The sequence below is a fragment of the Ictalurus furcatus genome, chromosome 7 (genome assembly GCF_023375685.1).
Source record: "Ictalurus furcatus strain D&B chromosome 7, Billie_1.0, whole genome shotgun sequence".
NCBI classification, from domain to species: Eukaryota; Metazoa; Chordata; class Actinopteri; order Siluriformes; family Ictaluridae; genus Ictalurus; species Ictalurus furcatus.
In genome coordinates, this window is record NC_071261.1 from 18,593,938 (window position 1) to 18,619,050 (window position 25,113).

General features: G+C 39.1%; 1 protein-coding gene across 2 annotated transcripts in view; it reads right to left on the reverse strand.

Moving 5' to 3' along the window:
• Positions 1–25,113, reverse strand: part of mtm1 (myotubularin 1) — a 36,063-nt gene continuing 10,950 nt past the window's right edge. For both annotated transcript variants that reach the window (XM_053629047.1, XM_053629048.1), the window contains 13 exons: positions 22,009–22,081; positions 16,697–16,791; positions 15,110–15,220; positions 14,659–14,760; positions 14,354–14,437; positions 12,435–12,584; positions 12,144–12,329; positions 8,041–8,226; positions 6,339–6,542; positions 6,102–6,194; positions 5,363–5,476; positions 4,462–4,638; positions 1–1,980 (listed from right to left, as the gene is read on the reverse strand). In XM_053629047.1, the coding sequence (XP_053485022.1) occupies positions 1,801–1,980; positions 4,462–4,638; positions 5,363–5,476; positions 6,102–6,194; positions 6,339–6,542; positions 8,041–8,226; positions 12,144–12,329; positions 12,435–12,584; positions 14,354–14,437; positions 14,659–14,760; positions 15,110–15,220; positions 16,697–16,791; positions 22,009–22,081 (1,755 nt within the window). In that variant the 3' untranslated portion in view covers positions 1–1,800. The remainder of the gene's footprint in view (positions 1,981–4,461; positions 4,639–5,362; positions 5,477–6,101; positions 6,195–6,338; positions 6,543–8,040; positions 8,227–12,143; positions 12,330–12,434; positions 12,585–14,353; positions 14,438–14,658; positions 14,761–15,109; positions 15,221–16,696; positions 16,792–22,008; positions 22,082–25,113) is intronic.

The window sequence follows — 25,113 nt, forward strand, 5'->3', positions numbered from 1 at the left end:
AATCTTTAAATTAATTTAATCAGCATTATTTACAGAACAAGGGGCGGTCATCAAACAGTGGAGTATACATGAGGGAGAACAGAAACAGAAAAGATGGACCCCTAAAAAGGCCAAAGACGTCAGATTATACCCCCATGCCACAAAAAAAAAAAGAGAAAGAAACATCATATACTCCTTCACTCAGTTTTACACTCACAGCAAATAGATTGAGAACGAAAACTCCCGAGTTAAACAAAATTCGGACATTGTTCTCACATCTCTATAAATGGTATAAAGCAAATCTAAATGCCCAGTAAAGAAATATGACGTCCGCTAATTACCAGCTCAACCAATCAAAACAGATTTTCTTATTACTCTCCTTTTTATAAAACTGTCAAATTTTACACGGAATAAAATAATTATATTTTACAACAATAGAAGTTCCAACAGTAAAATAGGCTTTTGTTGAGGTAATTACATCATTATGGTGCTTGTACAAAATAAAAAATAGATTCTCCCCCCAGAACACAACCAACAGCAATGTGTTTGGTTTTTTCTTTTTTTCTTCTTCTTCTCAAAATATGGTTTAAACTTCATCTCCTCATTGAGGCCAAAGACTTCAAAAGGTCAGCTCTTCTGAGGCAGCATTAGTTATGGCACCCAGGTGCCCTGATGAGCTGCTCCTACGTGCGTTCGGTCTCCGTGCCGGGTTTTGCGACATATAGTACCGACACTGGAACAGCTCAAGAGGGCAGCTTCTCCCAAATCACTAGCTTTAGTTTCAGCTCGGATGGACTATGCTGTTTCTGTCCACAGGAAATTAACCTGAACATGAGCTGAAGACTCCGTGGCGATTGTACTTTATGTATTTTAAAACTTAACCCAAAGTCACTGGTGCATGGTGACTGGAGAGTACTGACCCTGTAGATCAGAAATGGAAGCCAGAAGAAATTTCTCCTTCATTGCCACCGATGCCGCCTGCAGAAAAACAATCGTTTTGCTTACAAAATGTCTACTTGAGGTTGCAGAACACCTCAGATAGAAAAGGCACAGAACTGGTCTTTGTAGCCCCAAAACCCTGGTTCTGTATTATAAGTGCACCCAAAGCATATTTTAGGACATGTCCTCCCAGTCTGCACACGTGAATGTTGAGCAAACAATACCCTGAATGCTTGAAATGTTAAAACACTTGCACTGTGTCTCAATTTACTCAAGACAAATGCTATGTGGTCAAACACTTTTGAGTTCATGTCACAAATTTGACCAAGTCTACGACACAGACAAATCTCTGGATGATATCGGACTGAGCGGAAATCAGACATGCAAAAGTAAACAGCTCTTCCTGAAGTGTTTGCTATGTCCCCAGGCGGTTATGCCAAGGAGAAATTAACCGTACTAAACGTACCGCCTCTCTCTCAGTAACTAAAACTAGCTCATGCTCATACCCTGTCGTTAAGTATCACCACATTTTTTCCCCAAATCCACTTCACACACTTACGGCCTTGTGACCGTAACAGACAAACGGACACCTCTGGTGTACATCGCGTTCTTATTTCTGATCCTTCATGAATGTTCTTCACCGTATGCACAGTTCAGGAAGAGCTATTACCACCAACACAAATAAAAACATACCGCTGCGTCTTTAAGGCTTCTTGTCCCCCCGACTTACATTTGCGCTATGAAGGCCGTGCTGTGACATTATTGCATAATCGCGTATTTTTCTGTTACTGGTTATCGCTGACATCACTACTAACAGCGTTATAATTATTACTATTGCTATGTACAAAACGTCCTGTGTGTTGAGTGGGTGTGTCTGCAACATCAGAAGGGCGTCTGCAGGTGCGTGAGGTGCTGATTGGGAGAGGCAGCGTTCGGAGTGGAGCTGTTAGTCAGGTGGGTGGAGGAAGGGGAGGAGTCGGAGAGCTGCAGTTCCTCCAGTTTCTTCAGGTACTGATCGCGGAGTGCCAGGAGCTCCTTGTAGCGCTGCTCAACCGGGCTTTGCTGCCAGAACACACATATAATTGGAATATAAGATGTGGTGTAGCACAATATTTTCAAAACTGTGAGCAGTAGTAGCAATATACATCACAGTAAACACACTGTTTGGGAAATGTGATTCAAACGTCTTTTTGGAAAGACTCCGTTTCAATTAAACAAGTTAGTGGTGTCTGTTACAACCTTAAATTGTGATTTATTTATTTATTTATTTAACAGTTCTGTAAACTGAAAATCAGAAGATAAACATACAAAAAACTTACTGTGCGACCAACCAGTGTAGCAAAAGTGCAAACAAAAACCAAATGCTCTTAATACCCTAATTAAAAAAAAAAAATCTGTAAACTACTGAGCATCTGTATAATGGCAGAGATTGGCCTGAAATGTTGGATGAGCATCAGTCAGATGTGATACTTTTAATAACTTAACTGGTACTTCAACCTAGACAAATAGAGCGCTTGTTGAAATACACCAGCTCTAGAGAGCACCGTGTCCTGAACAAGAAATCAGTGACACTTTTTTTGTACATAAAAAAACACACTTTTTTTGTACATTTTTTGGTACATAAAGCTATATATATTTGGAGCGGCTCAGGTGGTAGAGCGGGTTGTCCACTAATCGTAGGGTTGGCGGTTCGATTCCCGGCCCACATGACTCCACATACCAAAGTGTCCTTGAGCAAGACACTGAACCTCAAGTTGTTCCCGCTGACAAGTTAGTGCCTTGCATGGCAGCTCTGCTACCGTGAGTGTGTGAATGAGAACCAGTGTAAAGCTTTGGAACCGCTAAGGTTAAAAAAGCGCTATATAAGTGCAGACCATTTACCATTACAACAATGATACTGAAAGCATAATGCTGACCTAAAGCAGTGTGAATTAGAGGTTGACCGATTGATCGGTTTTGCCAATGAATCTGCACCGATCGCTGGAACTAGCGGGTTATTGGCAAAAATCCACACCAACAGTTTTACCCCAGGAGCGGCTGAGAAGGGTCCGCTGTCATTATCCAGCACGAGAGCGAAATAAAAAAAATAGCACTTAATGCTCGACTACACCGTGCATGGAGCGGGATACTTCAGATGTGGATTTAAAAAAAAAAAAAAAGGGGTTCTTAAGAGTGTCACTTTTTGGTTCAGTTTGGATGTATACATTTTATTTACTTCGATATTTATTAATAGTTATAGACATAATATATAAAACATGAAAATATTTCATTCAAAAAAGTACAGTTCATTTTCATGGTACAGCCAGTACTGTTCATTTTTGTAATAAAGCTCAGCATTATTTTACTTCGAGTGTTATGTTTTCATTCAGTATCAACCTTAAAAACTATCGGTTGATTACTCGGTTATCAGGTATTGCCCAACTTAGTGATCAGTATTATATTCAATTTTTTTTTTTAAAAGATGCAAGTTATCATATTATGGATGTAGTGCATATGTATATTTAAACTGTAAATGACGTGTAAATAATGTGTGAAAATGTATAAAATGCCCCATGTATAATCCTGAATACATAATATCTGTACAATGAAAAAATTATTTGTAAAAAGTGTTAAATTTATTCAACAAGGTCCAATGTGAAATCCAATATACAGACCTCTAGTGTGAATGTCCACCCTCTATAACCCTATGAGTGTAACAGCAACAGTTCTGCAACATGGCATGTTTTAAGGCACATTTTTTTCGATCAACAGCTGTAGAAGATTTCTACCCTTGTCTCATTTTTCCTGCTATATACCTTCCACCACTACCAAAGTGATTTACCCGGAACAGCTGCAACAGTCCCTTCAACCACCAGAGGGCAAAAAAACACAGCAATAGTGCATAGAAATGCAATCCATCACACCACAACTCCTTTCTGTTGCCAAAGAAGGTCAACATTGATTAACGATGCAGCATGAGAGATTGCTAAAGCACAGCAATTTCAAAACTTCATTACGGCTCAGGTTTCTAGAAAAATAAAAGAAATCGCTGACTCCAAAGACTATTGTGAAAGGTCTACATAACAATTCTCAATACTATAAACGGGTGAAAGTTAATACTAAAGAAATCAGTGAACATCATGCAAAAGAATAGTGTTTGTTCAATGTTTAGAGGTTTATATTTATATTATTGATCGTGACCACGATAGAACTATGAGACACCGAGCATGTGCATGCGTACGTCTGTATGTGTGTGCGCATGTCTGTCGTGGAGATAAGGCAGTGTGAGCGGCAGCTCTCCGTCGTGCCAGTCAGGACGTAATTAAACTGGGGAAAGAGGATTTTCTGCACCACTGAAGCTGAGAGGGTGGGACACACACTTACACACACACACTCCCAAAGGCAATAACAAAGACACAGAAAAGAGGACATGAACAAGCACGCACACAAACACACAAAGTTTGTGCCCTAAAAGCACCTTGTATACTCAGAAAAACACATTAACATGTAAATGCACTTAAGCAGCCCTTCAGCTAGCGAATTATCATATAAATATCTTCATACCTGGTGCCGTATGCGAGGGTTCCAGCGGATATAGTAATTCACCCAGAGCTCTAGGTGGCGCATGCTGGCTACAGGGTAAAGCACACGGCTGGACTCGTGTGTGTAAAACGGGTTCACGTAGGATGACACGTCACTGTTTATCAGAGACCACAGGGACACCGTCTTTGACCGGACATTCTGGGGACACAAAACAAGCACTTTTAGGAAGACATTCGCAGCTAAAATGTAGAAACAGAACAACTGAAAGTGTGGAGTACGTGTTTTGATATGACCAGCAGAATAAGATGAATACATGAGTGTGCGCTGCAATATCGGTGCTATCAGGCATAATACACGAGCATCAGTGAGCGTGGATGAGCAATGAGAGAAGCCCAGTTCTCAGACATGGAAAGCACAGCTGAAGAGCTGAGGTGTGTGAGGGTGAAGTGAACCTGCATTCTGCAACACCGTTTTTGTTGCACTTGGCTCTGTGGGCCACACAATCAATGTTTCATCTCCCTTAAGTGCACCCTGCTCTGATTTAGATGCACTGAAGCGTATCACATGCTCTACTTCACACAATGAGCAGAGAGGGAGAGAGAGAGAGAGAGAGAGCAAACAAAAGGCAAAATTGTCTCATCTCAAAACAGGCTTGTGATGGACAGCGGCTGCAATGATCTCTTTATTAGCGTGATAAACCTCTGGCCAATAAGCATCATCAAAGGACATTGACTAAATCCCCAACAAATATTTATTTCTATTTTGTGTAGAGTCATGAGAGGTAATCCGAAATAAGTTCATCTTAGTTCCAAGTTTTAAAACGATAAAAATGTTTAAAATGTTAAGGGGGTAAATACTTATGCATGATGGGTCAAAAACCACAGAACAATAGGTGACAGGATCGAACGTTTCCGTTTCTTACGAGGTTTTCGCGGACACTCTCACAGTTGTAGAGGAACGTGCCGAAGCGACAGCTGTACAAGTGATCCAGGATTGTTATGAGAAAATGCTCGTTGAACTCAAAGGCTGTCGGGAACTGCAGGAAGAACAGAAGCGTCAAATCTCTGGCAAGCGCATTTTATTAAAGCTAGATGATATGGCAAAAAAACATCATACATAATAATGATACTTGATTACATTTTATAGATACACATCAGGATCAAATTAGCATTGCTAATAGCAAAACAGCAGTGCTGCAATAAAACAATACAAAAACAAACTTGACAAGTTGAATGATAATTTTACGTGTAAAATTATACACAATTTTTTTTTTTTTTTTTTACTTTTACACGTAATAATTTTACGTGTAAAATGATCTGACTCGGAAATCCAGTTGAAAAGAAATTTCAATTATTGTTAAAATAGAATGTATCGTCCAACCAGCTACTAGTTACTGAAGTTACTAGTTACTAGTAGTTCTGTGAAAAATCTGTTATTAATTACCCTAAATTTCTCAACCCAAACCCCCCCCCCCCATGAATCTGGTGTCATTTAGGCCTCTGAGCTACTGATCATAATTCAAATCCCAATATTGTCAAGATGCCACTGCTGCTGCTTGTTTACATCCTCCTCCTGATGTAATGTATTAGTATGTGGTTTACTTGCCAGCAGTAAATAACAAACTAAATGGTAATACATTAATTTATCATGATACTGCTTACCTGTTTGGTCATCTGCCATACACAGTCTATGAACTGTAAGAATATAGGTGACCTGTCCTGATCCGCGTGGTTTTTGTCTCCGTGGCCGATTCTCTGCAAATGCGTTTACACAAACATGTGCCTTATTCTTAAATGAGCACGTAAAGCTAAAGTAAAATACAACTTTGTGGTTTTACAAAATGCACATCAAGCTAGTTCACATTTAAGTTTACTGGTACGTAGAGAACGCATACGCACCGAGGCGAACTTGTGTCCAAAGCCGATCCACTCCTTCTCGATCAGCACCTGGAAGCCCCTGAGTGTGCGGTAGTGCGAGTCCAGCATCAGCATGGCCAGAGAGGTGAGCTGAGCCGTACGGTCCCAGCCGTCACTGCAGTGCACCACCACCGAGCTGCCCGAACACACTTTATCTGCTACCTGAATTGCTCCTGACAACACCAGCTACAGCAGGATGAGAACATGTCACATAAGAGCGTTCAGATATTAACATTACGACTAACTGTCCTGCAGCACTTTTGAATCTAATTCGCAAATTGAACGTGATTGGTCCAAAGTCATCAAGCTCCTTTTCTGACAACACAAATTGTGATCATACATAATTAACCATCGAGCTTTTCTGAGACATTTTTGTGTTACATGGAAATGTTTGATTTTTAGCATGCATTAACCAAATTTGACTTAAACTCTTCTATATACAATATAATGTAATTTTTTAAAAATAAAAATCTCAATCAGCATCATGTTTTTAAGCTTTAAGTATTATTTCTAAAATAGTGATCAAGGGATAATCGGTTTTACTGATATTTTTCCTGATATTTAAGCATTTTCCCCATAATCGGTTATTGGTTTTGTACTATCGAAAAACCGATCAGTTTTGTAATATCGGGAAAAACCGATAAACGGCGCCATCTTCTGGACGGTTTAAGAATTGCGCACAGGAGCGCTATTGTAGCACTAAATCCGTGGGGAGACGAGTAAACAGGTAAAGCATACATGCTTTGCTTTAATTAATAAACGTTATTTAACATAACAGCCATTAATGCACAAATTAGAGGTGTTAAATAAATACTTGATATGTAGTTTACGCAGCTTGGTGCTAAAAAATAGAGTCACGTAATCTGTGTACCGCATCGAAGCTTTCATTCATTTATATATAAAAAAAAAAAAAAAATCACTTTAGTAACAGTGCACTTTATTTTTTTTGCACTCTTTCAGACCCCTCTATTTATTGGGGCATAAATAAGAGCTTTGTTTTTTTTTGTATACAAGGAGGAAGTGAAATCGACAAAATTGTTATAAATAAAACTGTTTGGTTCAGTGGTGGTGTTCTCATTGTGTCGAAAACAGAAGTAAAACAATAAATAAATATCGGTTCTCGGGCACATAAACACGTAAAATATTGGTATCGGTTATCAATTTAAAAAAATAAATAAATAAAGCAATATCGGTCGATCTCTATTCTAAAATACTACAAATGGCTGTCTGATGAAGAAAAAAAAATGATGTGATGGCAGCAAAAATAACAAAGAACTATCAAATAAACCCCATTTTGAAAATTGTGGTGGTGAAGTTCCCCTTTTTGTCTGAATCTCAACCTACAAAGTCATTCTGATTTTGGCGGACGTTACAGATTGAATTGATTAGACGCATATCCAAACTGACTGGCAAACTGACTGCATTTACCGCTCCACTGGTTAAACTGTCTCCTTAGTCAGCATGATCTTTGCAGGAAGACAGCCTTGGCAGGTTTTGGTGAAATATATTTATGGCTTTATGTGTCGAAGTACAGTAGGTTATAGGGAGAAAAACTCAACTTTCTCTGAAATCTTTTTGTCTTTTTTGCCAGAATTCATCCATTTGCATTTCCAGTGCAGTATATACAACATTATTCAAAACTTTCCAACAGTGGCAACAAAATTAAAGCGCGTTCTGGTTTTACCTTTATGTGCTCCAGCCAGTGAGTAGACTCCAGGCTGGACAGCCAGTGGGACTCCTCCACATTGGGGTAAACAATGTCCTTCAGCTTCTTTAGCGACTCTCTCATCACGTGGATGTTGTGGATGTCAAGGAAGACCAGTTCTGCATTCTGATAGGTGTCTTCACCCTCATAACCACCTCCTGTGGCCTTAGGGGTCACAAGTGAAAGGTCAAAGAATGAAGTCAACATTGCATAGTTGTGAGGGGACACCATGCTCACCAAGACTTCACACAGCTAAGTGAGTAACACTAATGAATCAGTGCAGATTAAATACATCAGTGCTCCAATCCAGTTTCATTTCAGGCAGTTTGTGCTTTTGCCACTCACACACACACACACACACACACACACACACACACACACACATACACAGACAGACAGTCTCACTGTTCTGTCTCCTGTTTGATCAACTCTACCTCATTTGTTACATCAGTCGACATGATGAGTAATGAATCAAGCAGACAAAACCAACACGCCTACAAATGGGATGAGAACAGAACAGAACAGAGTCCATGTCCAGGGAGTAAAATGACAAACCATCCCTACACTCATGGGTCAAATATGGATTACAACCATTTGGCGGAATCACCATGACATGGATGGAGATATATTCCAGGAAACAAGATGCACTGGTGCAAAGATCCCAAACTTTAAAAATAAATATGAAATCAACCTTTTACTACAAAACTGGTCCACCATAAATTTTGACTTCTATATAAATTACATATCTACAGGGTGTCCTAAAAGTCTCCAAACAGGTGGCGTTTAAGAACGCCTTTGACAAAAGAAGAACGTATTGAAATCATTCTCACGGCTGGATCGGGAAGCTGTCGCAAGGTTGCCATGGCTTTTAACAGGAAATATGGTAAGCACATAAACGGCACTGCTACCAAACTTATTAAGAAACTCAAAAAGACCGGAAGTGTTGCCGACCAACCGAGAAGTGGACGTCCACAAACGTCCACTGATGAAGGCGCAAGCGATGTGGTGCTGGTATACACAGTCACATATGTATAGAGAGGTTTGGGACATCCTGAATACCTGCATATCATCATCACTTACAAACATATCCTAAATATGCTGGAGCAACATAACCCTGATAAACTAGTGCATGCTTTCATAACCTCCAGATGGCCAACCTCATAATTTTTCATGATAAAAAGTAATTAAGTAAATAAAAATACATCCTCCTATTTAAAATGTAATGACCTTTCCCTCAATAAATCCTATATATATATATATATATATATATATATATATATATATATATATATATACACACACAGTGAGGGAAAAAAGTATTTGATCCCCTGCTGATTTTGTACGTTTGCCCACTGACAAAGAAATGACCAGTCTATAATTTTAATGGTAGATTTATTTGAACAGTGAGAGACAGAATAACAACAAGAAAATCCAGAAAAACGCATGTCAAAAATGTTATAAATTGATTTGCATTTTAATGAGGGAAATAAGTATTTGACCCCTCTGCAAAACATGACTTAGTACCTGGTGGCAAAACCCTTGTTGGCAATCACAGAGGTCAGACGTTTCTTGTAGTTGGCCACCAGGTTTGCACACATCTCAGGGGGGATTTTGTCCCACTCCTCTCTGCAGATCTTCTCTAAGTCATTAAGGTTTCGAGGCTGACGTTTGGCAACTCGAACCTTCAGGTCCCTCCACAGATTTTCTATGGGATTAAGGTCTGGAGACTGGCTAGGCCACTCCAGAACCTTAATGTGCTTCTTCTTGAGCCACTCCTTTGTTGCCTTGGCCGTGTGTTTTGGGTCACTGTCATGCTGGAATACCCATCCACGACCCATTTTCAATGCCCTGGCTGAGGGAAGGAGGTTCTCACCCAAGATTTGACGGTACATGGCCCCGTCCATCGTCCCTTTGATGCGGTGAAGTTGTCCTGTCCCCTTAGCACAAAAACACCCCCAAAGCATAATGTTTCCACCTCCATGTTTGACGGCGGGGATGGTGCTCTTGGGGTCATAGGCAGCATTCCTCCTCCTCCAAACGCGGCGAGTTGAGGTGATGTCAAAGAGCTCCATTTTGGTCTCATCTGACCACAACACTTTCACCCAGTTGTCCTCTGAATCATTCAGATGTTCATTGGCAAACTTCAGACGGGCATGTATATGTGCTTTCTTGAGCAGGGGGACCTTGCGGGCGCTACAGGATTTCAGTCCTTCACGGCGTAGTGTGTTACCAATTGTTTTCTTGGTGACTATGGTCCCAGCTGTCTTGAGATCATTGACAAGATCCTCCTGTGTAGTTCTGGGCTGATTCCATACTATTCTCATGATCGTTGCAACTCCACGAGGTGAGATCTTGCATGGAGCCCCAGGCCGAGGGAGATTGACAGTTCTTTTGTGTTTCTTCCATTTGCGAATAATCGCACCAACTGTTGTCACCTTCTCACCAAGCTGCTTGGCAATGGTCTTGTAGCCCATTCCAGACTTGTGTAGGTCTACAATCTTGTCCCTGACATCCTTGGAGAACTCTTTGGTCTTGGCCATGGTGGAGAGTTTGGAATCTGACTGATTGATTGCTTCTGTGGACAGGTGTCTTTTATACAGGTAACAAGCTGAGATTAGGAGCACTCCCTTTAAGAGTGTGCTCCTAATCTCAGCTCGTTACCTGTATAAAAGACACCTGGGAGCCAGAAATCTTTCTGATTGAGAGGGGTCAAATACTTATTTCCCTCATTAAAATGCAAATCAATTTATAACATTTTTGACATGCGTTTTTCTGGATTTTCTTGTTGTTATTCTGTCTCTCACTGTTCAAATAAACCTACCATTAAAATTATAGACTGACCATTTCTTTGTCAGTGGGCAAACGTACAAAATCAGCAGGGGATCAAATACTTTTTTCCCTCATTGTATATATATATATTTTAAATAAACACAAAAATGTCAGCTGTTTGATCGGACTAAGGTGAAAGAGTTTGTCCTCTCTTCTTTGTACACATACTTTGGAGAGGCAGGTTATACAAGAGAATTAACCACACACTAGCACTATAAACTTGCTGTTGCCTCTTTGGCCGCGCACACTGCTAGATACACTCGGGCGCGGTCCTCTCGGATCTGTGTTGTATGCTAATGTTAAAGCTTTGAGGCTGGAGAAACATGCTCCTTAAGCATGCCTGTAACAGCAATCTTTAATTTGGTATTCCATTTACGAAGGATTTACAACTGGGAAAATGATAGCATAAAAATAAAATATTGGGGGGAAATTGACCAAAAAACATAAAAAAAAAAAAAATTAATTTATCAAATTTCATGTAGTTCCAGTAAGTACTTCCAAGAACCAAATGACTAAAATATGAGTAATAACTGATGTAAGAGTGAAACAGAATCCATATTAGCTGTTAAAAGTGCCAACACACTGTAATGATCTGTCATGCTATTCAGTTACAATTATGCGGCATCAAATTAAGATAACTACCCAACATCATCCGCTGAGTTACAGTACTGCTGTTTGTTTTATAAATAGCTTTCCTGCATTGAAAAAGTGGAGCACAATAAGGTGTGTGAGTTGGTACAGACATTCTGAACTGTTAGAGAAATATTATAAAATTGTTAGTTAGATTGTAAGGCATGAATCGCATTGCAGAAGCACAGAATGATCACATATCAGCTCTAAAGCTCGTTACTTTCTGTAACTGAGATGAATATTTACGCTAGCTTTCTGACTATGGATATAATAAAGGCCTGTTTTTAATCCGAGGTTCACTTGCAGCTCGGTCGGTGGAAGGCATTTTTCTTATATAAACACTGGAACTTTCTATAACTCTGTGGCTATTTTAATCCAGCTGCAAAACATACTCGTTCAAACTCACCTCTGCGTAGTTATTAGCAATTTTCAGAGAATTACAACTGGTTAACATCTGTAAGTTGTTACTGATGTACATTATCATAAATCTAACCTTTTAATGCAAAGCACTTCGAATTTAGACCCAAAAGTGCTATATAAATTAACATTCATACTATTAGAAAAGTACGAATTAGTCCTGCATTCATCCCCAGTTTGTCAAGAAGCCCCTATAAACCTCTCACCTTGTTGGCCACAGCATTAACGTTAGGCCTGGCGTCATATATGGTGAGTTTGGGCGTGTTGTTGGCTTCACGGATGATGTCGATGTAGCGCTCATCGTCTTTATTGCGCTTGCCGCTCATTCCCACCAGGGGCTGACTACAGCGCATTATCACCGCCTGCTTCTCCCTGTGGATCCATGACAGCACCTGCACACGCAAGGAAAAGTCAAGCACACTGTATGGAGCTCTGAAATGAGCTTTACTAGGTCTTTTTTGCGGTCCATGTGGTGAGGACTCCAGATCCGAGCTCACCGGTATACGACAGCGGGAGCGGAACGTGGCCACTCGCCGCAAATCCTCATCTGTGGTTTGGAACGGAACAACCAGCATGGTGGGATACGTGTCACACAGATCATAGTTTGAGTTGATGAAAGAAATCCTCCACCTTTCATTAGGCAGACCCTAAAAAAGAAAAAAAAGAAAAAGAAAACAGAGGAGAATATTTTTGTAATTAGGGCTTTACAGTGCAGCAATATCTCATGTGCTAGAGGAAATTTATTATAAATTCACTTGAGTATGTGGTATACATTTCTTAATCTAATGTTTTGCTAATGGTAGTCAATTACGCAATTTGGGAACTGATAAGATAAGAGAAGATAATACTTTATTAATCCCCAGATGGAGAAATTAGGGAAATCCTGAAATACGTTCTCCACAAGTTCTCACACAAGCAAAGGAGACAATAGTGGAGGTCGAATATGACATCATTTTACATGCCGGTTATGAGAACTAAATGAAATATTATTTTTCAAACAGTCTGTGCTCAAATTCATGGATAATCTCAAATGGATCCTGTAAACCGAAGAACTGTTGCTGTAAAATGTCAAGACTGTCCCAAGACCCTCATTTACAATATGCTCATCCTCGACGTCCTTTCAACACACTTACTATTCGACTACGTAGCATACTGTTTTGGAGGAGTAATTATTTATAATCCCACTAATCAGGTGTCACCCAGACGAGAATGTGTTTCCCTTTTGAGTCTGGTTCCTCTCAAGGTTTCTTCCTCATGTCATCCCAGTAAATTTTTCCTCTCAATTGTTAACTCGGGTTTGCTCATTACCGATCGAAATCTACATCCGGACTTCTGATTTTTGTGACAATGTCTATTGTTGACGGTGCTATACAATTCAAATGGAACTGAACCATTAGAGTGACAGACCTTGAGAAGAAGGAACATGCAATACTAGCATAAAGTGACTATTTAGGGATTAACAAGAACAAGCCTGGATTGAACAAGCCTGAACATTAGATGTTCAGATGGTGTTAGGATGCAGGCGAGAAATGACCTGGCAACAATCTGTAGTTTAAAAGACTGCAAAATGAATGACCATCTTTGCATTTCGCAAAAATATACACGAAATTGACTTTCACATTCTGTACCTGTCTACAGTTAAAACGATGCACTGTACCACTCGTGGAGATTTAACACTTTTTAGCAATATTATTAACTACATTTTTATCTCGGTGCTACAATATTGCAATTTCTGCACCAATACTTGCAACGTTTCCAGAATCAATGCTAGCTGGTCAAAATGGGAAATGTACAGAGACCCGAGGCTGGATTTCTCAAACATGCTGGTAAAGTTGCAGGTTGGAGAGCAGCCATGCTTGTCCAACTCATCATATTCATAAAAGCAATAACTAATCCCATATCAGCATTCAGTCGTGAGAGGCCTGATAAATTTGACCAAACTGCACTGGAATAAAAAAAAAAAAAAATGAAAAAAAAAAAAAAAGATTACACCTCGTTCAGCAGCTTTACTGTGACAGGTCTGACGGCCACTAAGAGCATTACAGGCCAGCCACAATGTATTGTCAAATCTGCAGAGAACTGCAAAAAAAAAAAAAAAAAACCTGTAATCAATTCAAACCAATTCATCAGCACAGGTTCCAAAATAAATAAATTAATAAATAAACAGCAAAGAGGATAAGAGAGGATTTGCTGAATAAATCACAAGACCTGCTCGAAGCCCTGACCATAACGGTTTCTTCATACTGTGGAATGGAGCAAACAAGTCTGGGTAGAAATCTGCACAATCTAGGTTAATACAAAAATGTGTCTAAGACCAGAAACGAATTAAACACTGAGCAGCTGGGAGTGTCTCCACGAAGCAAAAACAGAGTGTGAGTGCTGTTTCTGAAAACAGATCGATTGTTCTGTTCCTCACCTGACGTCTGTATTCATCCATGGCTTTGTAAACTGCCCAGCCATTCTCCTCAAACTTCTCCTGACTCAAATATGAAAAGAGTGGCTATGATGGGGGGGAGAAGAAGAAGAAAGCAAAAAAAAAAAAAGACACTGTGTCAAATGCAGAGACACACAAACAAATATGGAATTACATTCTAATGAGTGGATTTGGGACGGAGCCCCTCTAAGTTAGGTGAGTATCCTGCATACTGTAAACAGATGCAAACAACAACAACAAAACAACAATATTAATACATATGTGGATGACGGTGTGTTTGAACTGACCAGGCCATGAGAGAGAGGGAATGCATATTTAAAAAGCTCTCCAAAAATGTCTCTGCGACTGTGACCCTCCTGCTTCAGAGCAAACCTCAAGTTCCTCATGTCCTGTAAACACACACACACACACACACACACACTCTGATGTTAGCTGCTGAACAAGTTTTCACTATTAAATCATAGTAATCATAGTGAATTCCTATAACTATACTCATTTTTAATGACATAAATGAAACCACGACGCCTATCCTGCACACAAATGACATTCCTAATAACATAACATTTAAATGCAAGTATGTAAAGCATTTCAAGAACCTTGTGAGAACAGGAGCTTGTGTCCGTACACGTAATTGATTTGATTACTGATTCTAGACTTGTCGAAAATCGCTTGGAAGATTTTGTTTAGTGAACATGCCTGGCCAGTGAGATATTACTGTCCTGAACCCGAGAGCGTTACCTTGCAGGTGATGTCCAGCCCGTAAGAGTTCTCCCCTCGGCTGGAGGCTCCGCCCATCTTCTCTATTCTGCTGATGACACCAAGGGGCACATCCAGCATAACCATGACCTCCTGAGATACAGACAGCAAAACTAATCAGTACTACAACTACCATTCTGTCTGGTAATCTACACCCAAGTCTCATATTAAACTTACAGCGCCTGTAACTAGGCCAAATTCTGCATGAAAATCCTCGTGTGTTATGTACAAAACGTCAACATGGCGATGAGCATATGCAATTGAGCGGGATTTAATGGAAGGGAATGGGAGGCGTGGCAGATTATACATTCTGTTTAAACGTACTAAACTTTAGACAATTAACAGTGGCCGAACTTTGTCCACTTCCCAAAACCAGGTGTAAATTAATGCCATATGAGTTGCTCTGAGCTTTACAGAATGTTGGACGGATAATCCTCAAAACTGGGATAACTGTAAACTGCTGCTTTTATCCGTGGTCATAAATATATTTTTCATTCATTCATCTTCAGTATGCGCTTCATCTTAGTCAGGGTTGCAGTGGATACAGAGTCTATCTCAGGAACATTCAGCACGTGTATACACCCTTTACACACCCTATAGCAGAATGTTTACTGTTCAACAATCTCCCTGTCTGTTTCAAAGTCTCCTCTCTGCCATTTGTGTACATCTGAAACAGACAGAACCGCAATTACATGTTCAACGTTAATAAATGGCTGTTCCTCGTAATGCATAGGGGCATTAGTACACTATTATTAGGCTTATGTTACATCAGAAAAAGTCTTAGTGTTATTATAGCAGTATGTACCAGTGCTCATGTAGAACAAGCATGCAGGTCAGGTTGTTTTTTTTAAAAATATTTTCAGAACAATTGCTGATTCGGGCAACTGTACTGATTTAAGCATTGCCACATACAGGTGAGAGAGGAAATATTAATAAAAGTTTTCCATTAGAAAAATCCAGCTCTTTTGCCTCTCCTTTCTCTCACTCCAACAGATCATGATAACAGCTGAAACTTGCAGCAGGACTGCAGGTGCCTCCTGGCCTGTGCCAACCACAGACAGTGCCAGCACATAGATGAAAGACTCCCTCATATGATATTCGTACAGCCCTCCCTTTTCTTTTTTGTGCCCATCTCCTTTTATTTTTTAAACACTTCGCTCTTGCACAAGGACAAACAGAGACATAAAGATTAGCATTCACTAAAGGGAGGAAGACAGAAAACATCTCAAGGCTGAGAGACTGACAGAGAGACACACAAAAAGAGACAAAAGAGGAAATGGAAAAAAAAAAGGGACAGATGAGAGATTTGAGAGAAACCTTTCAGACAGAGTTGGCAGGTCATCAGAAGAACGGAGAGCTGTTGGATGTTACACTGCTGAAAAGGTGGAGCAAGGTGAAGGGAGGAAACCTGACTCACACCGCCTGAAATGTCTCTGCTGAGCACATTTACCTCAAATAGAAAAGCTGGGGTGTCTGAGAGCTGCTCGGAGAGAAGAGTGCGCTGCAAGCTCTGTCTATCTTTCAATAAAACTATGTGTTGTGAAGCTAAAGATACACACAGCCTCTCACCGCATCAGTGCTCTTGAAGAACAGTCTGTAATTGGTGATGAACACTTTCCCTTTGAGCGCTCCATTGAACGGGCACATGTAGATGAGGTCTTTGTCTAAGAGAAAAGATAAATGGCTCACATGAAGGTGGAGCAACATACACATTTTATTTCAGTAAACAGTTTAGAATTTAAATGCAGCTGAATTATAACTGTGCTAAAATCTTATATTTCTAAAGTATCTGAACCCATTACCCACAGTAATGTTTCGTTAGTGATATTTAGCTACATTTCACATTTTCAATCTACCTGGAATCCATGGAAAAATTGACCATCTTTAACTTCACTACAATTTTTTAAAAACTGTTTAAGCCCCTCCATTACACAGTGAATCCCAAATGGCTTCCTATGCAAATTTCTATTCCTATACATTACTACACTTAAGCAATACAGCACGAGCAAGAGTGCAGTTACAGTCCCCTTTGAAAGTAATAGAACGGCAAGGCCAATTCATTTGTTTGTGCGATACATCAAAGACATTTGGGTCTGAGCTCAAAAGCTGGATGAGAGACATTTATTACATTTACATTTATTCATTTAGCAGACGCTTTTATCCAACGTGATTTACAAATGAGGAAATACAAGCGAAGCGATATGTCTAGCAGGGAACAATACAAGTAGTGCTACCATACAAGATTTGACATTGAGTTCTAGAGAAGCAGAGTGTGCAGTGTAAGTACAAAATGGTTTTTTTGTTTGTTTGTTTTTTATTTAAATATAAGAGGGGAGGGGCAAGTAAGGGGTTAGTTCACGGAAGAGGTGGATCTTTAGCTGTTCTTTGAAGATAGTGACAGATACTGCTGTCCGGATTGAAGTTGGTGAATTTGAAGGTTCTGGAAAGGGACCTCGGGTTTCAGGCGTCAGTCATTAACTGATCACAGGTTGTGTGAAGGAACAAAAACCTCAAGGAGAGTGTTGAGGTAGGGGGGGTACTGTTCCAGACAAGGTCTTGTAGGTGAGCAACAAGGCCTTGAATTTGATGCGGACAGCAACAGGAAGCCAGAGGAGGGAGATGAAGATGGCGTGACATGGGTTCTTTTGGGCTGGGTGAAGACGAGGCGTGCTGCTGCATTCTGAATCATATGAAGGGGTTTGATGGGAGCTGGCTGGGAGGCCCGAGAGTAGTGCATTGTCATAGTCCAGTTTTGAGATAACAAGAGCCTTGACTAGTAGCTGTGGAGCCCAATTGTCAGTTTCTTCCTTTGTGATGATTTTCCAGGCTTGTACTGCAGCATCATTCAGTTGTCACATATTTCAGAGGGTTTCTCCCTTCAGTCTCCTCTTCAGTAGGTGAAATGCTGCTCAATTGGGTTAAGGTATAGTGATTGACTTGGCCAGTCTAAAACCTTCCACTTGTCCTCCTGATGAAGTCCTTTGTTGAGTTGGCAGTGTGTTTTGGATCACTGTCTGGCTGCATGATAAAACATTCTCTCGTTTAATTTTAATTAATTTCTGTGTAAATTTGCAGACAAAATGTTCCTGTAAATTTCTAAATTCATTCTGCTGCTACTGTCATGAGTTACATCATCAATAAAGATTAGTGATCCTATTCCAGAAGCAGCCAAAGCCATGACACTACCTCCACCATGTTTCACAGATGATCTTATATGGTTTGGATCATAAGCAGATCCTTTCTTTCTCCACACTTTGGCCTTACCATCACTTTGGTAGAGGTTAATCTTGGTTCCAGAACTTTTAAGGCTCATCTCTGTATTAATTCCAATCTGGCTTTCTGATTCTTACTACTGATGAGTGGTTTGCATCTTGTGGCATGGCCTCTATATTTCTGCTCTCAAAGTCTCTTCAAATGGTGGATTGTGTTACCTTCACCCCTGCCCAATGGAGGTTGTTGGTGAGGTCAATGACTGTTGTTTTTGTGTTTTTCTTCACAGCTCTCATAATGTTTCTCTCATCAACTATTGTTGTTTTCCTTGGCCAACCTGTTTGATGTCTGGTTGTTAGTATACCAGAGGTTTCTTTCTTTTTCAGGACATTCCAAATTGTTGTATTACCTATGCCCAATGTTCGTGCAATGCCTCTGATTGATTTTCCCCTCTTTTCTCAGTTTCAAAGTGGCTTACTTTTCTAAAACCAAGAGTAGAAATTCAGCGCTATTTATTATTTAAACATTCACTTTCACAGGGCACACCTGGGTATCAAGAAACACCTGTCACACACACATTACAATATTTTTGCTCACCTACAAATTGGATGGTCTGATTTTGTATGTTTTTTAACACATCTACAGGAAATAAAAGCTGAAAATCTAAACTCTCTTCTCATATTCATCTTTTAATCTCAAACCCAAATGTCTTCAGTCTACAGCAATAAAAATGAAAAATAATTGTCCCTGCCGTTCCAATAGTTTCGGAGGGGACTGAATATGGAATATAAGCATGGCTGTGATTTGGCTGCAGGTACAAGCCCATAGGACCAACCCCGATATTCAGTATAATTGCATAATTGGGAGTACAATATTATATATACACAATAACAAAAGGGGGATAGTGCTTTATCAGTTGCTGCCCCTCGTCTATGGAATCAATTGCCACTGGACATCCGCCTTGCACCTTCTATTACCACTTTTAAAAAGAGGCTTAAAACATATCTCGTCTCCCAGGCGTTTTAATCAAATTTTTACTATTGTCTATAGTCTGTTTTTATTTGGTTTTATTCTGTTTTCTATTTTTACTTTCCTTACTCTGTTCAGCACTTTGGTCAGCTTTGCTGTGTGAAACATGCTACATAAATAAAATTTACTTACTTACTTACTTACTTAATATTGCTTTTATATAATAGTTCTATAGCCAAGAAATTAATATAAACTAAGTGACATTTCAGACACAATATGGCCAAATATTTTTATTATTTTTACTCCACTGGCAGAAACAGATCCAGAAGAAACCACACTCATTAACAGCATCTAGGCTAGCTTGCTAGTTAGCTCACATTCGTTTGTACATTCTCACTAAAGGTGTTTCTGGTAAAATTGGCCTCCCTACTTCCTTTTCATCTGACGAGCATTCATATTTAAAGTCAAACGTTATATTCCTGAAAAGTATCGTTTACCACGTCCTCTGATAATGTCACTAACGCTACTGTAGAAACAGTTTGAAACTAATTTTCCACAGACGAGTGTAGTGATACACAGTAAAACATCCCAGCAATAGGAAAATTAAGCACTCTTAGAATACTGCATGACCAAATCAATTTCATGGACCGGAACTAACCGCTGTATAAAATGATCAATAACACATGATTTGCCACAAAAAATGACTCCAATAAGTGTCCCATGGAAACTTAACTAGCTGCACGTAACATTAATTTTAGGACCTCTGGCTTGTGTTTGAAAATGAAAGTTTGTAATCCGTAATTAAAAATCACAAGAAATAATTACATGCCATAAAATGATGTGGATTTATTTATTTAGACCACTCTAACTCATCAATTGACACATCTTTAACAAAACAAAACCATTTCAAGACTCCAGACTTGCATTAGGCTAAAAGCATGGGATCTTAAACATATCAATAGTAAAATCAGAGTATGATCAATATTATGATGACACTTGTATAGCAAACTTAATTTTATTCCTAAATACTAATAAACAGAATACAAACTAACAGAATACTTTTATGTCACATGTAACCTAAATGAAATGTTGTAATGGATGTTCGAGCTACACAGAAAACGTTTATGCTCAGTAGCATTTTAGTCCTACCATGCTCCTGCTCAAACACACACACACACACACACACACACACACACACACACACACACACACAGCTTGTTAAATCCAGTGTGACTGTCTGTTTAAAGTAATGTGGTTTGATTGTACAGTGCAGTAATGCAGCTTGTCAGATCTGAGCTGGAGAACAGAGCGGCAGTCCTAAAGTTCCTTCTAAATGTAGCCTTTCTTAACAAAGATCCTGCCTAATATTTACAGTCATCATTGAAAATTCCCCAGTAATGGGCTTAAATTCTTATGATGACTAGATATTTTAATTGCTGTGAAATAATTTTCCATGTATTAGGGCTGTAAAACAATGTCCAATCTCCAAATATCTGTATCCAGATTTAAATCCGAAGTGGATGTGGCCTAAACCTATTTTTATTTATTTATTATTAAATATGAAGCCCCGGATAACACTGGGGAAAAATAAATAAAATCAGCACTGACTCTGGCAGTTCTGCATCACTCAAGCTCAGAATTTTCAATTAGACGTACACGTGCTTATTTTAAAAAAACAAAACAAAACAAAAAAACAATCTAGCTCAGTTATTTTTGTTTGTACCTACCTGTGATATTTTCTAGATTTTTCTATTATATACCCAACAAATTTAGCCGGTTCTATTTCCCAGAATATAAATAAACTAGTACTAATTGAAACCACTGGAACACAGAGACAGGTAGTTACTAAAGACCGCTGCATGTTCCTGTTAATGAATGAGGTCTTTGTTAATTTGAGATTCATATCGGACTTAATATGTGCCTGCCTGAACGTAAAAACCTATTTATGTCAGTATTTGTACCCGATTAGAGCACATTATCTGTTCAACCTGAATAATGTGTTCATATTCGGTTACATCCTTAGCATAAGATAATGTGTACATTAAAATCATTTAATGTACAGTACTGTGCAAAAGTCTTAGGCAATGATTTTGTTTAGGTACAAACTAGATTATAGATTTTTATTTTTATTTCATGGCTTCTACATTTTCAAGTCAGTACAAAAACATTTTAGACTTCCAGCACAAAATTAAATGTTACAGTAAATGCTTGTATGTCAGTAAAGAAAGCAGCATATTACGTAAGAGACCACTTTTCAGACAAAAAAACACAATGAAATGCGACAGTCAAAGTCTCCAGAAGAACTGTGGCTGGTTCTACAAGATGCTTAATAAAACTTGCAGCTCATTTCCTTATAAAACTGCACTAATTAGTAGCACCTGAGACTTTTTACACAAAGGGTCATCATACCAAATCAACTATGTTTCATTTATTACTGTTTATTGCTCTTTATAGTATTTTTTTTTTTTTTAATATAGAAACATCTAATTTCATTATTTTTGAACACATCTTTGCCCTAGAGCATTTTTTTGTATGTGCCTAAGACTTTTCTACAGTACTGTAGAAAACATTTCACCCTTACATATAGTTACATATATACCCTTACATATCTAGATATACACAATGATAAAAAAAAAAATAGTGCGGGCAATTCGTTTGTTACACACAAAAACGCACACACAAACGCACGCACATGCACTCACCTATCACTCTCTCTTCTCCTGGCAATAAGGCAACATCTGCTAGTGGCTCCATCTTCAGACTCTCCCTGGATGCCTGTCAACACAAACAGGAACATCAAGCTGACATGGGGGCGTGTGTATATCAAACACACACATATCTCACAGTGACGCTATAATAAGTTCTACACGACACAGAAACAATGTGTATTGTGTAACTCGTGCGGTATAAATGGTGGGAAAAACACTGCTACAGTTCTCACTCACTTTCATTAAAGGAGAGCGCAAGAGTCAAAGCAGGACAGTGAGAGTAGTGGAGGACAAGAACAAAGCAGAACAGCTCTCTTTCACTACAGCACCTGTGTGTGCATGTGTATGTGTGTGTGGACAGGGATCCAGATCGTCTCTCTCTGGGTCATTTTCCTGCTGGCAGCCGAAGCTCAGTGAAGTAGAATGTAACACACACACACACACACACACACACACACACACACACACACACACTTCACTCACTGCAGCCTGATAGGCATCATCAGATGACGGCTTCTGGGTTGAGCTCTGCTTTATGGAAATGAAGCAACCAAACATACACAAATATGTAGTTCCTCTCTTAAGAACGCAGGGGAACTGGGTTATCAAATTACACAATAAAGACTGTTGGCAGAAGTTGACAGGGTTTTCACACTCAAAACCCAGGACATCATGGTCATACCTTTACTTGTATAGTGACTACAGTGGTGTCCTTTCGAGCTGGTCGCTGTTCACTGGCTTAAATAACCTATCTTACATTAGTGACAGACTGAAATTTAACCCTCTACTGCATGCATCATTACTTTTATTATGGATTTTTATTACTTGATTTAGTAATAAATTAAGTAATAAAAATATATAATTAAAAAAAAAATGTTATTTAGGGTGTAGCTGGTAAATTGTTGCCACACAGCAGCAATGTGCAATGGTGGAAAGTATCATACAGTCAAAAATAACACAATGTATGAGATTACAACTACTGTATCTTCCAGACTACAAACTGCAGCGTTTTAAATGCCAAGCTGCAAAAAAATAATACTAAAAAATAAAATTATATCTTCTCTAAAGAAATTTACAATTTGGGGTTTACTCAAAATACAACCCCAATTGGAAAAAAGTTGGGACGCTGTGTAACATGTAAATAAAAACAGAATCCAATGATTTGCAAATTTCATAAACCCATATTTTATTCACAATAGAACATAGAAAACATATCAAATGTTTAAACTGAGGAAATGCACCATTTTAAGGAAAAAAAAAGGTCATTTTGAATTTGATGGCCACAACACATCTCAAAAAAGTTGGGATGGGGCAACAAAAGGGTGGAAAAGTAAGTGTTACTAAAAAGAAAGGAACATTTTGCAACTCATTAAGTTAAATGGCAACAGGTCAGTAACATGATTGGGTATCAAAAGAGTAAAGATGTGTCTCAGGAGTAAAGATGGGATGGAATCTGGAGTCAGCATATGTTCCTCTAAAACCTGTACATACCTTTCAGCATTGATGCTGCCTTTCCAGATGTGCAAGCTTCCCATTCCATAGGCACTAATGTACACCCATACCATCAGAGATGTAGGCTTTTGAACTGAGTGCTGTTAAAAAGCCGGATGGTCCCTCTCCTCTTTAGTCCTCTTTAGTTTAGGGGATGCGGCGTCCATGGATTCCAAAAAGAATTTCAATTTTCGATTCATCTGACCACAGAACAGTTTTCCACTTTGCCTCAGTCCATTTTAAATGAGCTTTGGCCCAGAGAAGACGGCAGCGTTTCTGGATCATATTCACACGTCTTGTTCTTTGCATATTAAGAGCTTTTTAACCAGCATTTGTGGACGGCATGGCTAACTGTGTTCACAGACAATGAGTTCTGGAGGTGTTTCCAAGCCCCTGCAGGGATTTCCATTACAGAATCATGCCTGTATTTAATGCAGTGCTGCCTGAGGACCCGAAGATCACAGGCATGCAATATTGATTTATGCCCTTGTCCCTTGCCCACAGAGATTTCTCCAGATTCTCTGAATGTTTTTATGATATTATGTACTGTAGATGATGAGATATTCATAGTCTTCACAATTTTATGTTGAGGAACATTATGCTGAAATTGTTCTACAAATTGTAGACGCAGTTTTTCACAGATTGGTGAACCTCTGCCCATCTTTACTTCGGAATGACTTCTGCCTCTCTAAGATCTTTTTAAACCCAATCATGTTCCTGACCTGTTGCCAATTAACCTCCAGCTGTTTCTTTTTAGTAACACTTACTCTTCCAGCCTTTTGTTGCTCCGTCCCAACTTTTTTGCAACGTGTTGCAGCCATCAAATTCAAAATTACCTTTTGTATTTCTTAAAAGGGTACATTTACTCGGTTTAAACATTTGATATGTTTTCTATGTTCTATTTACAAAAATGAGATCCAAACATATTTTGGGTGAAGTATCTTTTTAATCCTTTCTCCTGAATTCTTAATTCTTTCTCATGAATCATAAAATGTAGGGCGCAATTGCAAAGTGTCTGAAATTACAACAGTTTTTCTTACTTTGAATGTGAAAAATATAAATACACTATTAGTATATAGAATTCCAATCCTCACAATGTCACGGTCATCTGTGGCCAGGAGCGTTCTAGGTGTTAAGGAACAAAGTTTAAGCACAAAGTTGATATTTTTCTTAGGCTCTGTTCGGACTTTGTATGGCCACGGGTTATGAGAGTTACAATCGCAAGAGGATGACTAAAACAGATAGCTGTTAACACTGGTATTTTCATGTGTCTCGAATGCATCTCCTCTGACCAATGATAAAATTTCAGCAACAGCAGGATTGCCAAATCTGCCAAGAGCAAACAGATTATAATTTAAAACCAAACACTAACATACTAGCCAATACCAAACAAAACACTCAGACAAAATGTTTATCTTTAGCTGTTGGATGGCATTTCCTTACTAAATCATCAAGCGCTCACATTGTTCAAACTGTCAGCTCACATTTTGCATAGGATTAGCTCATCTCATATTTCGTGTCCTTTCAATGTTCAGACACATGAAAAGAGTGATTCACTTGCAAACTTTCTGTTCATTAATAGCTCTCAACAGCTTTGTAATGATATTT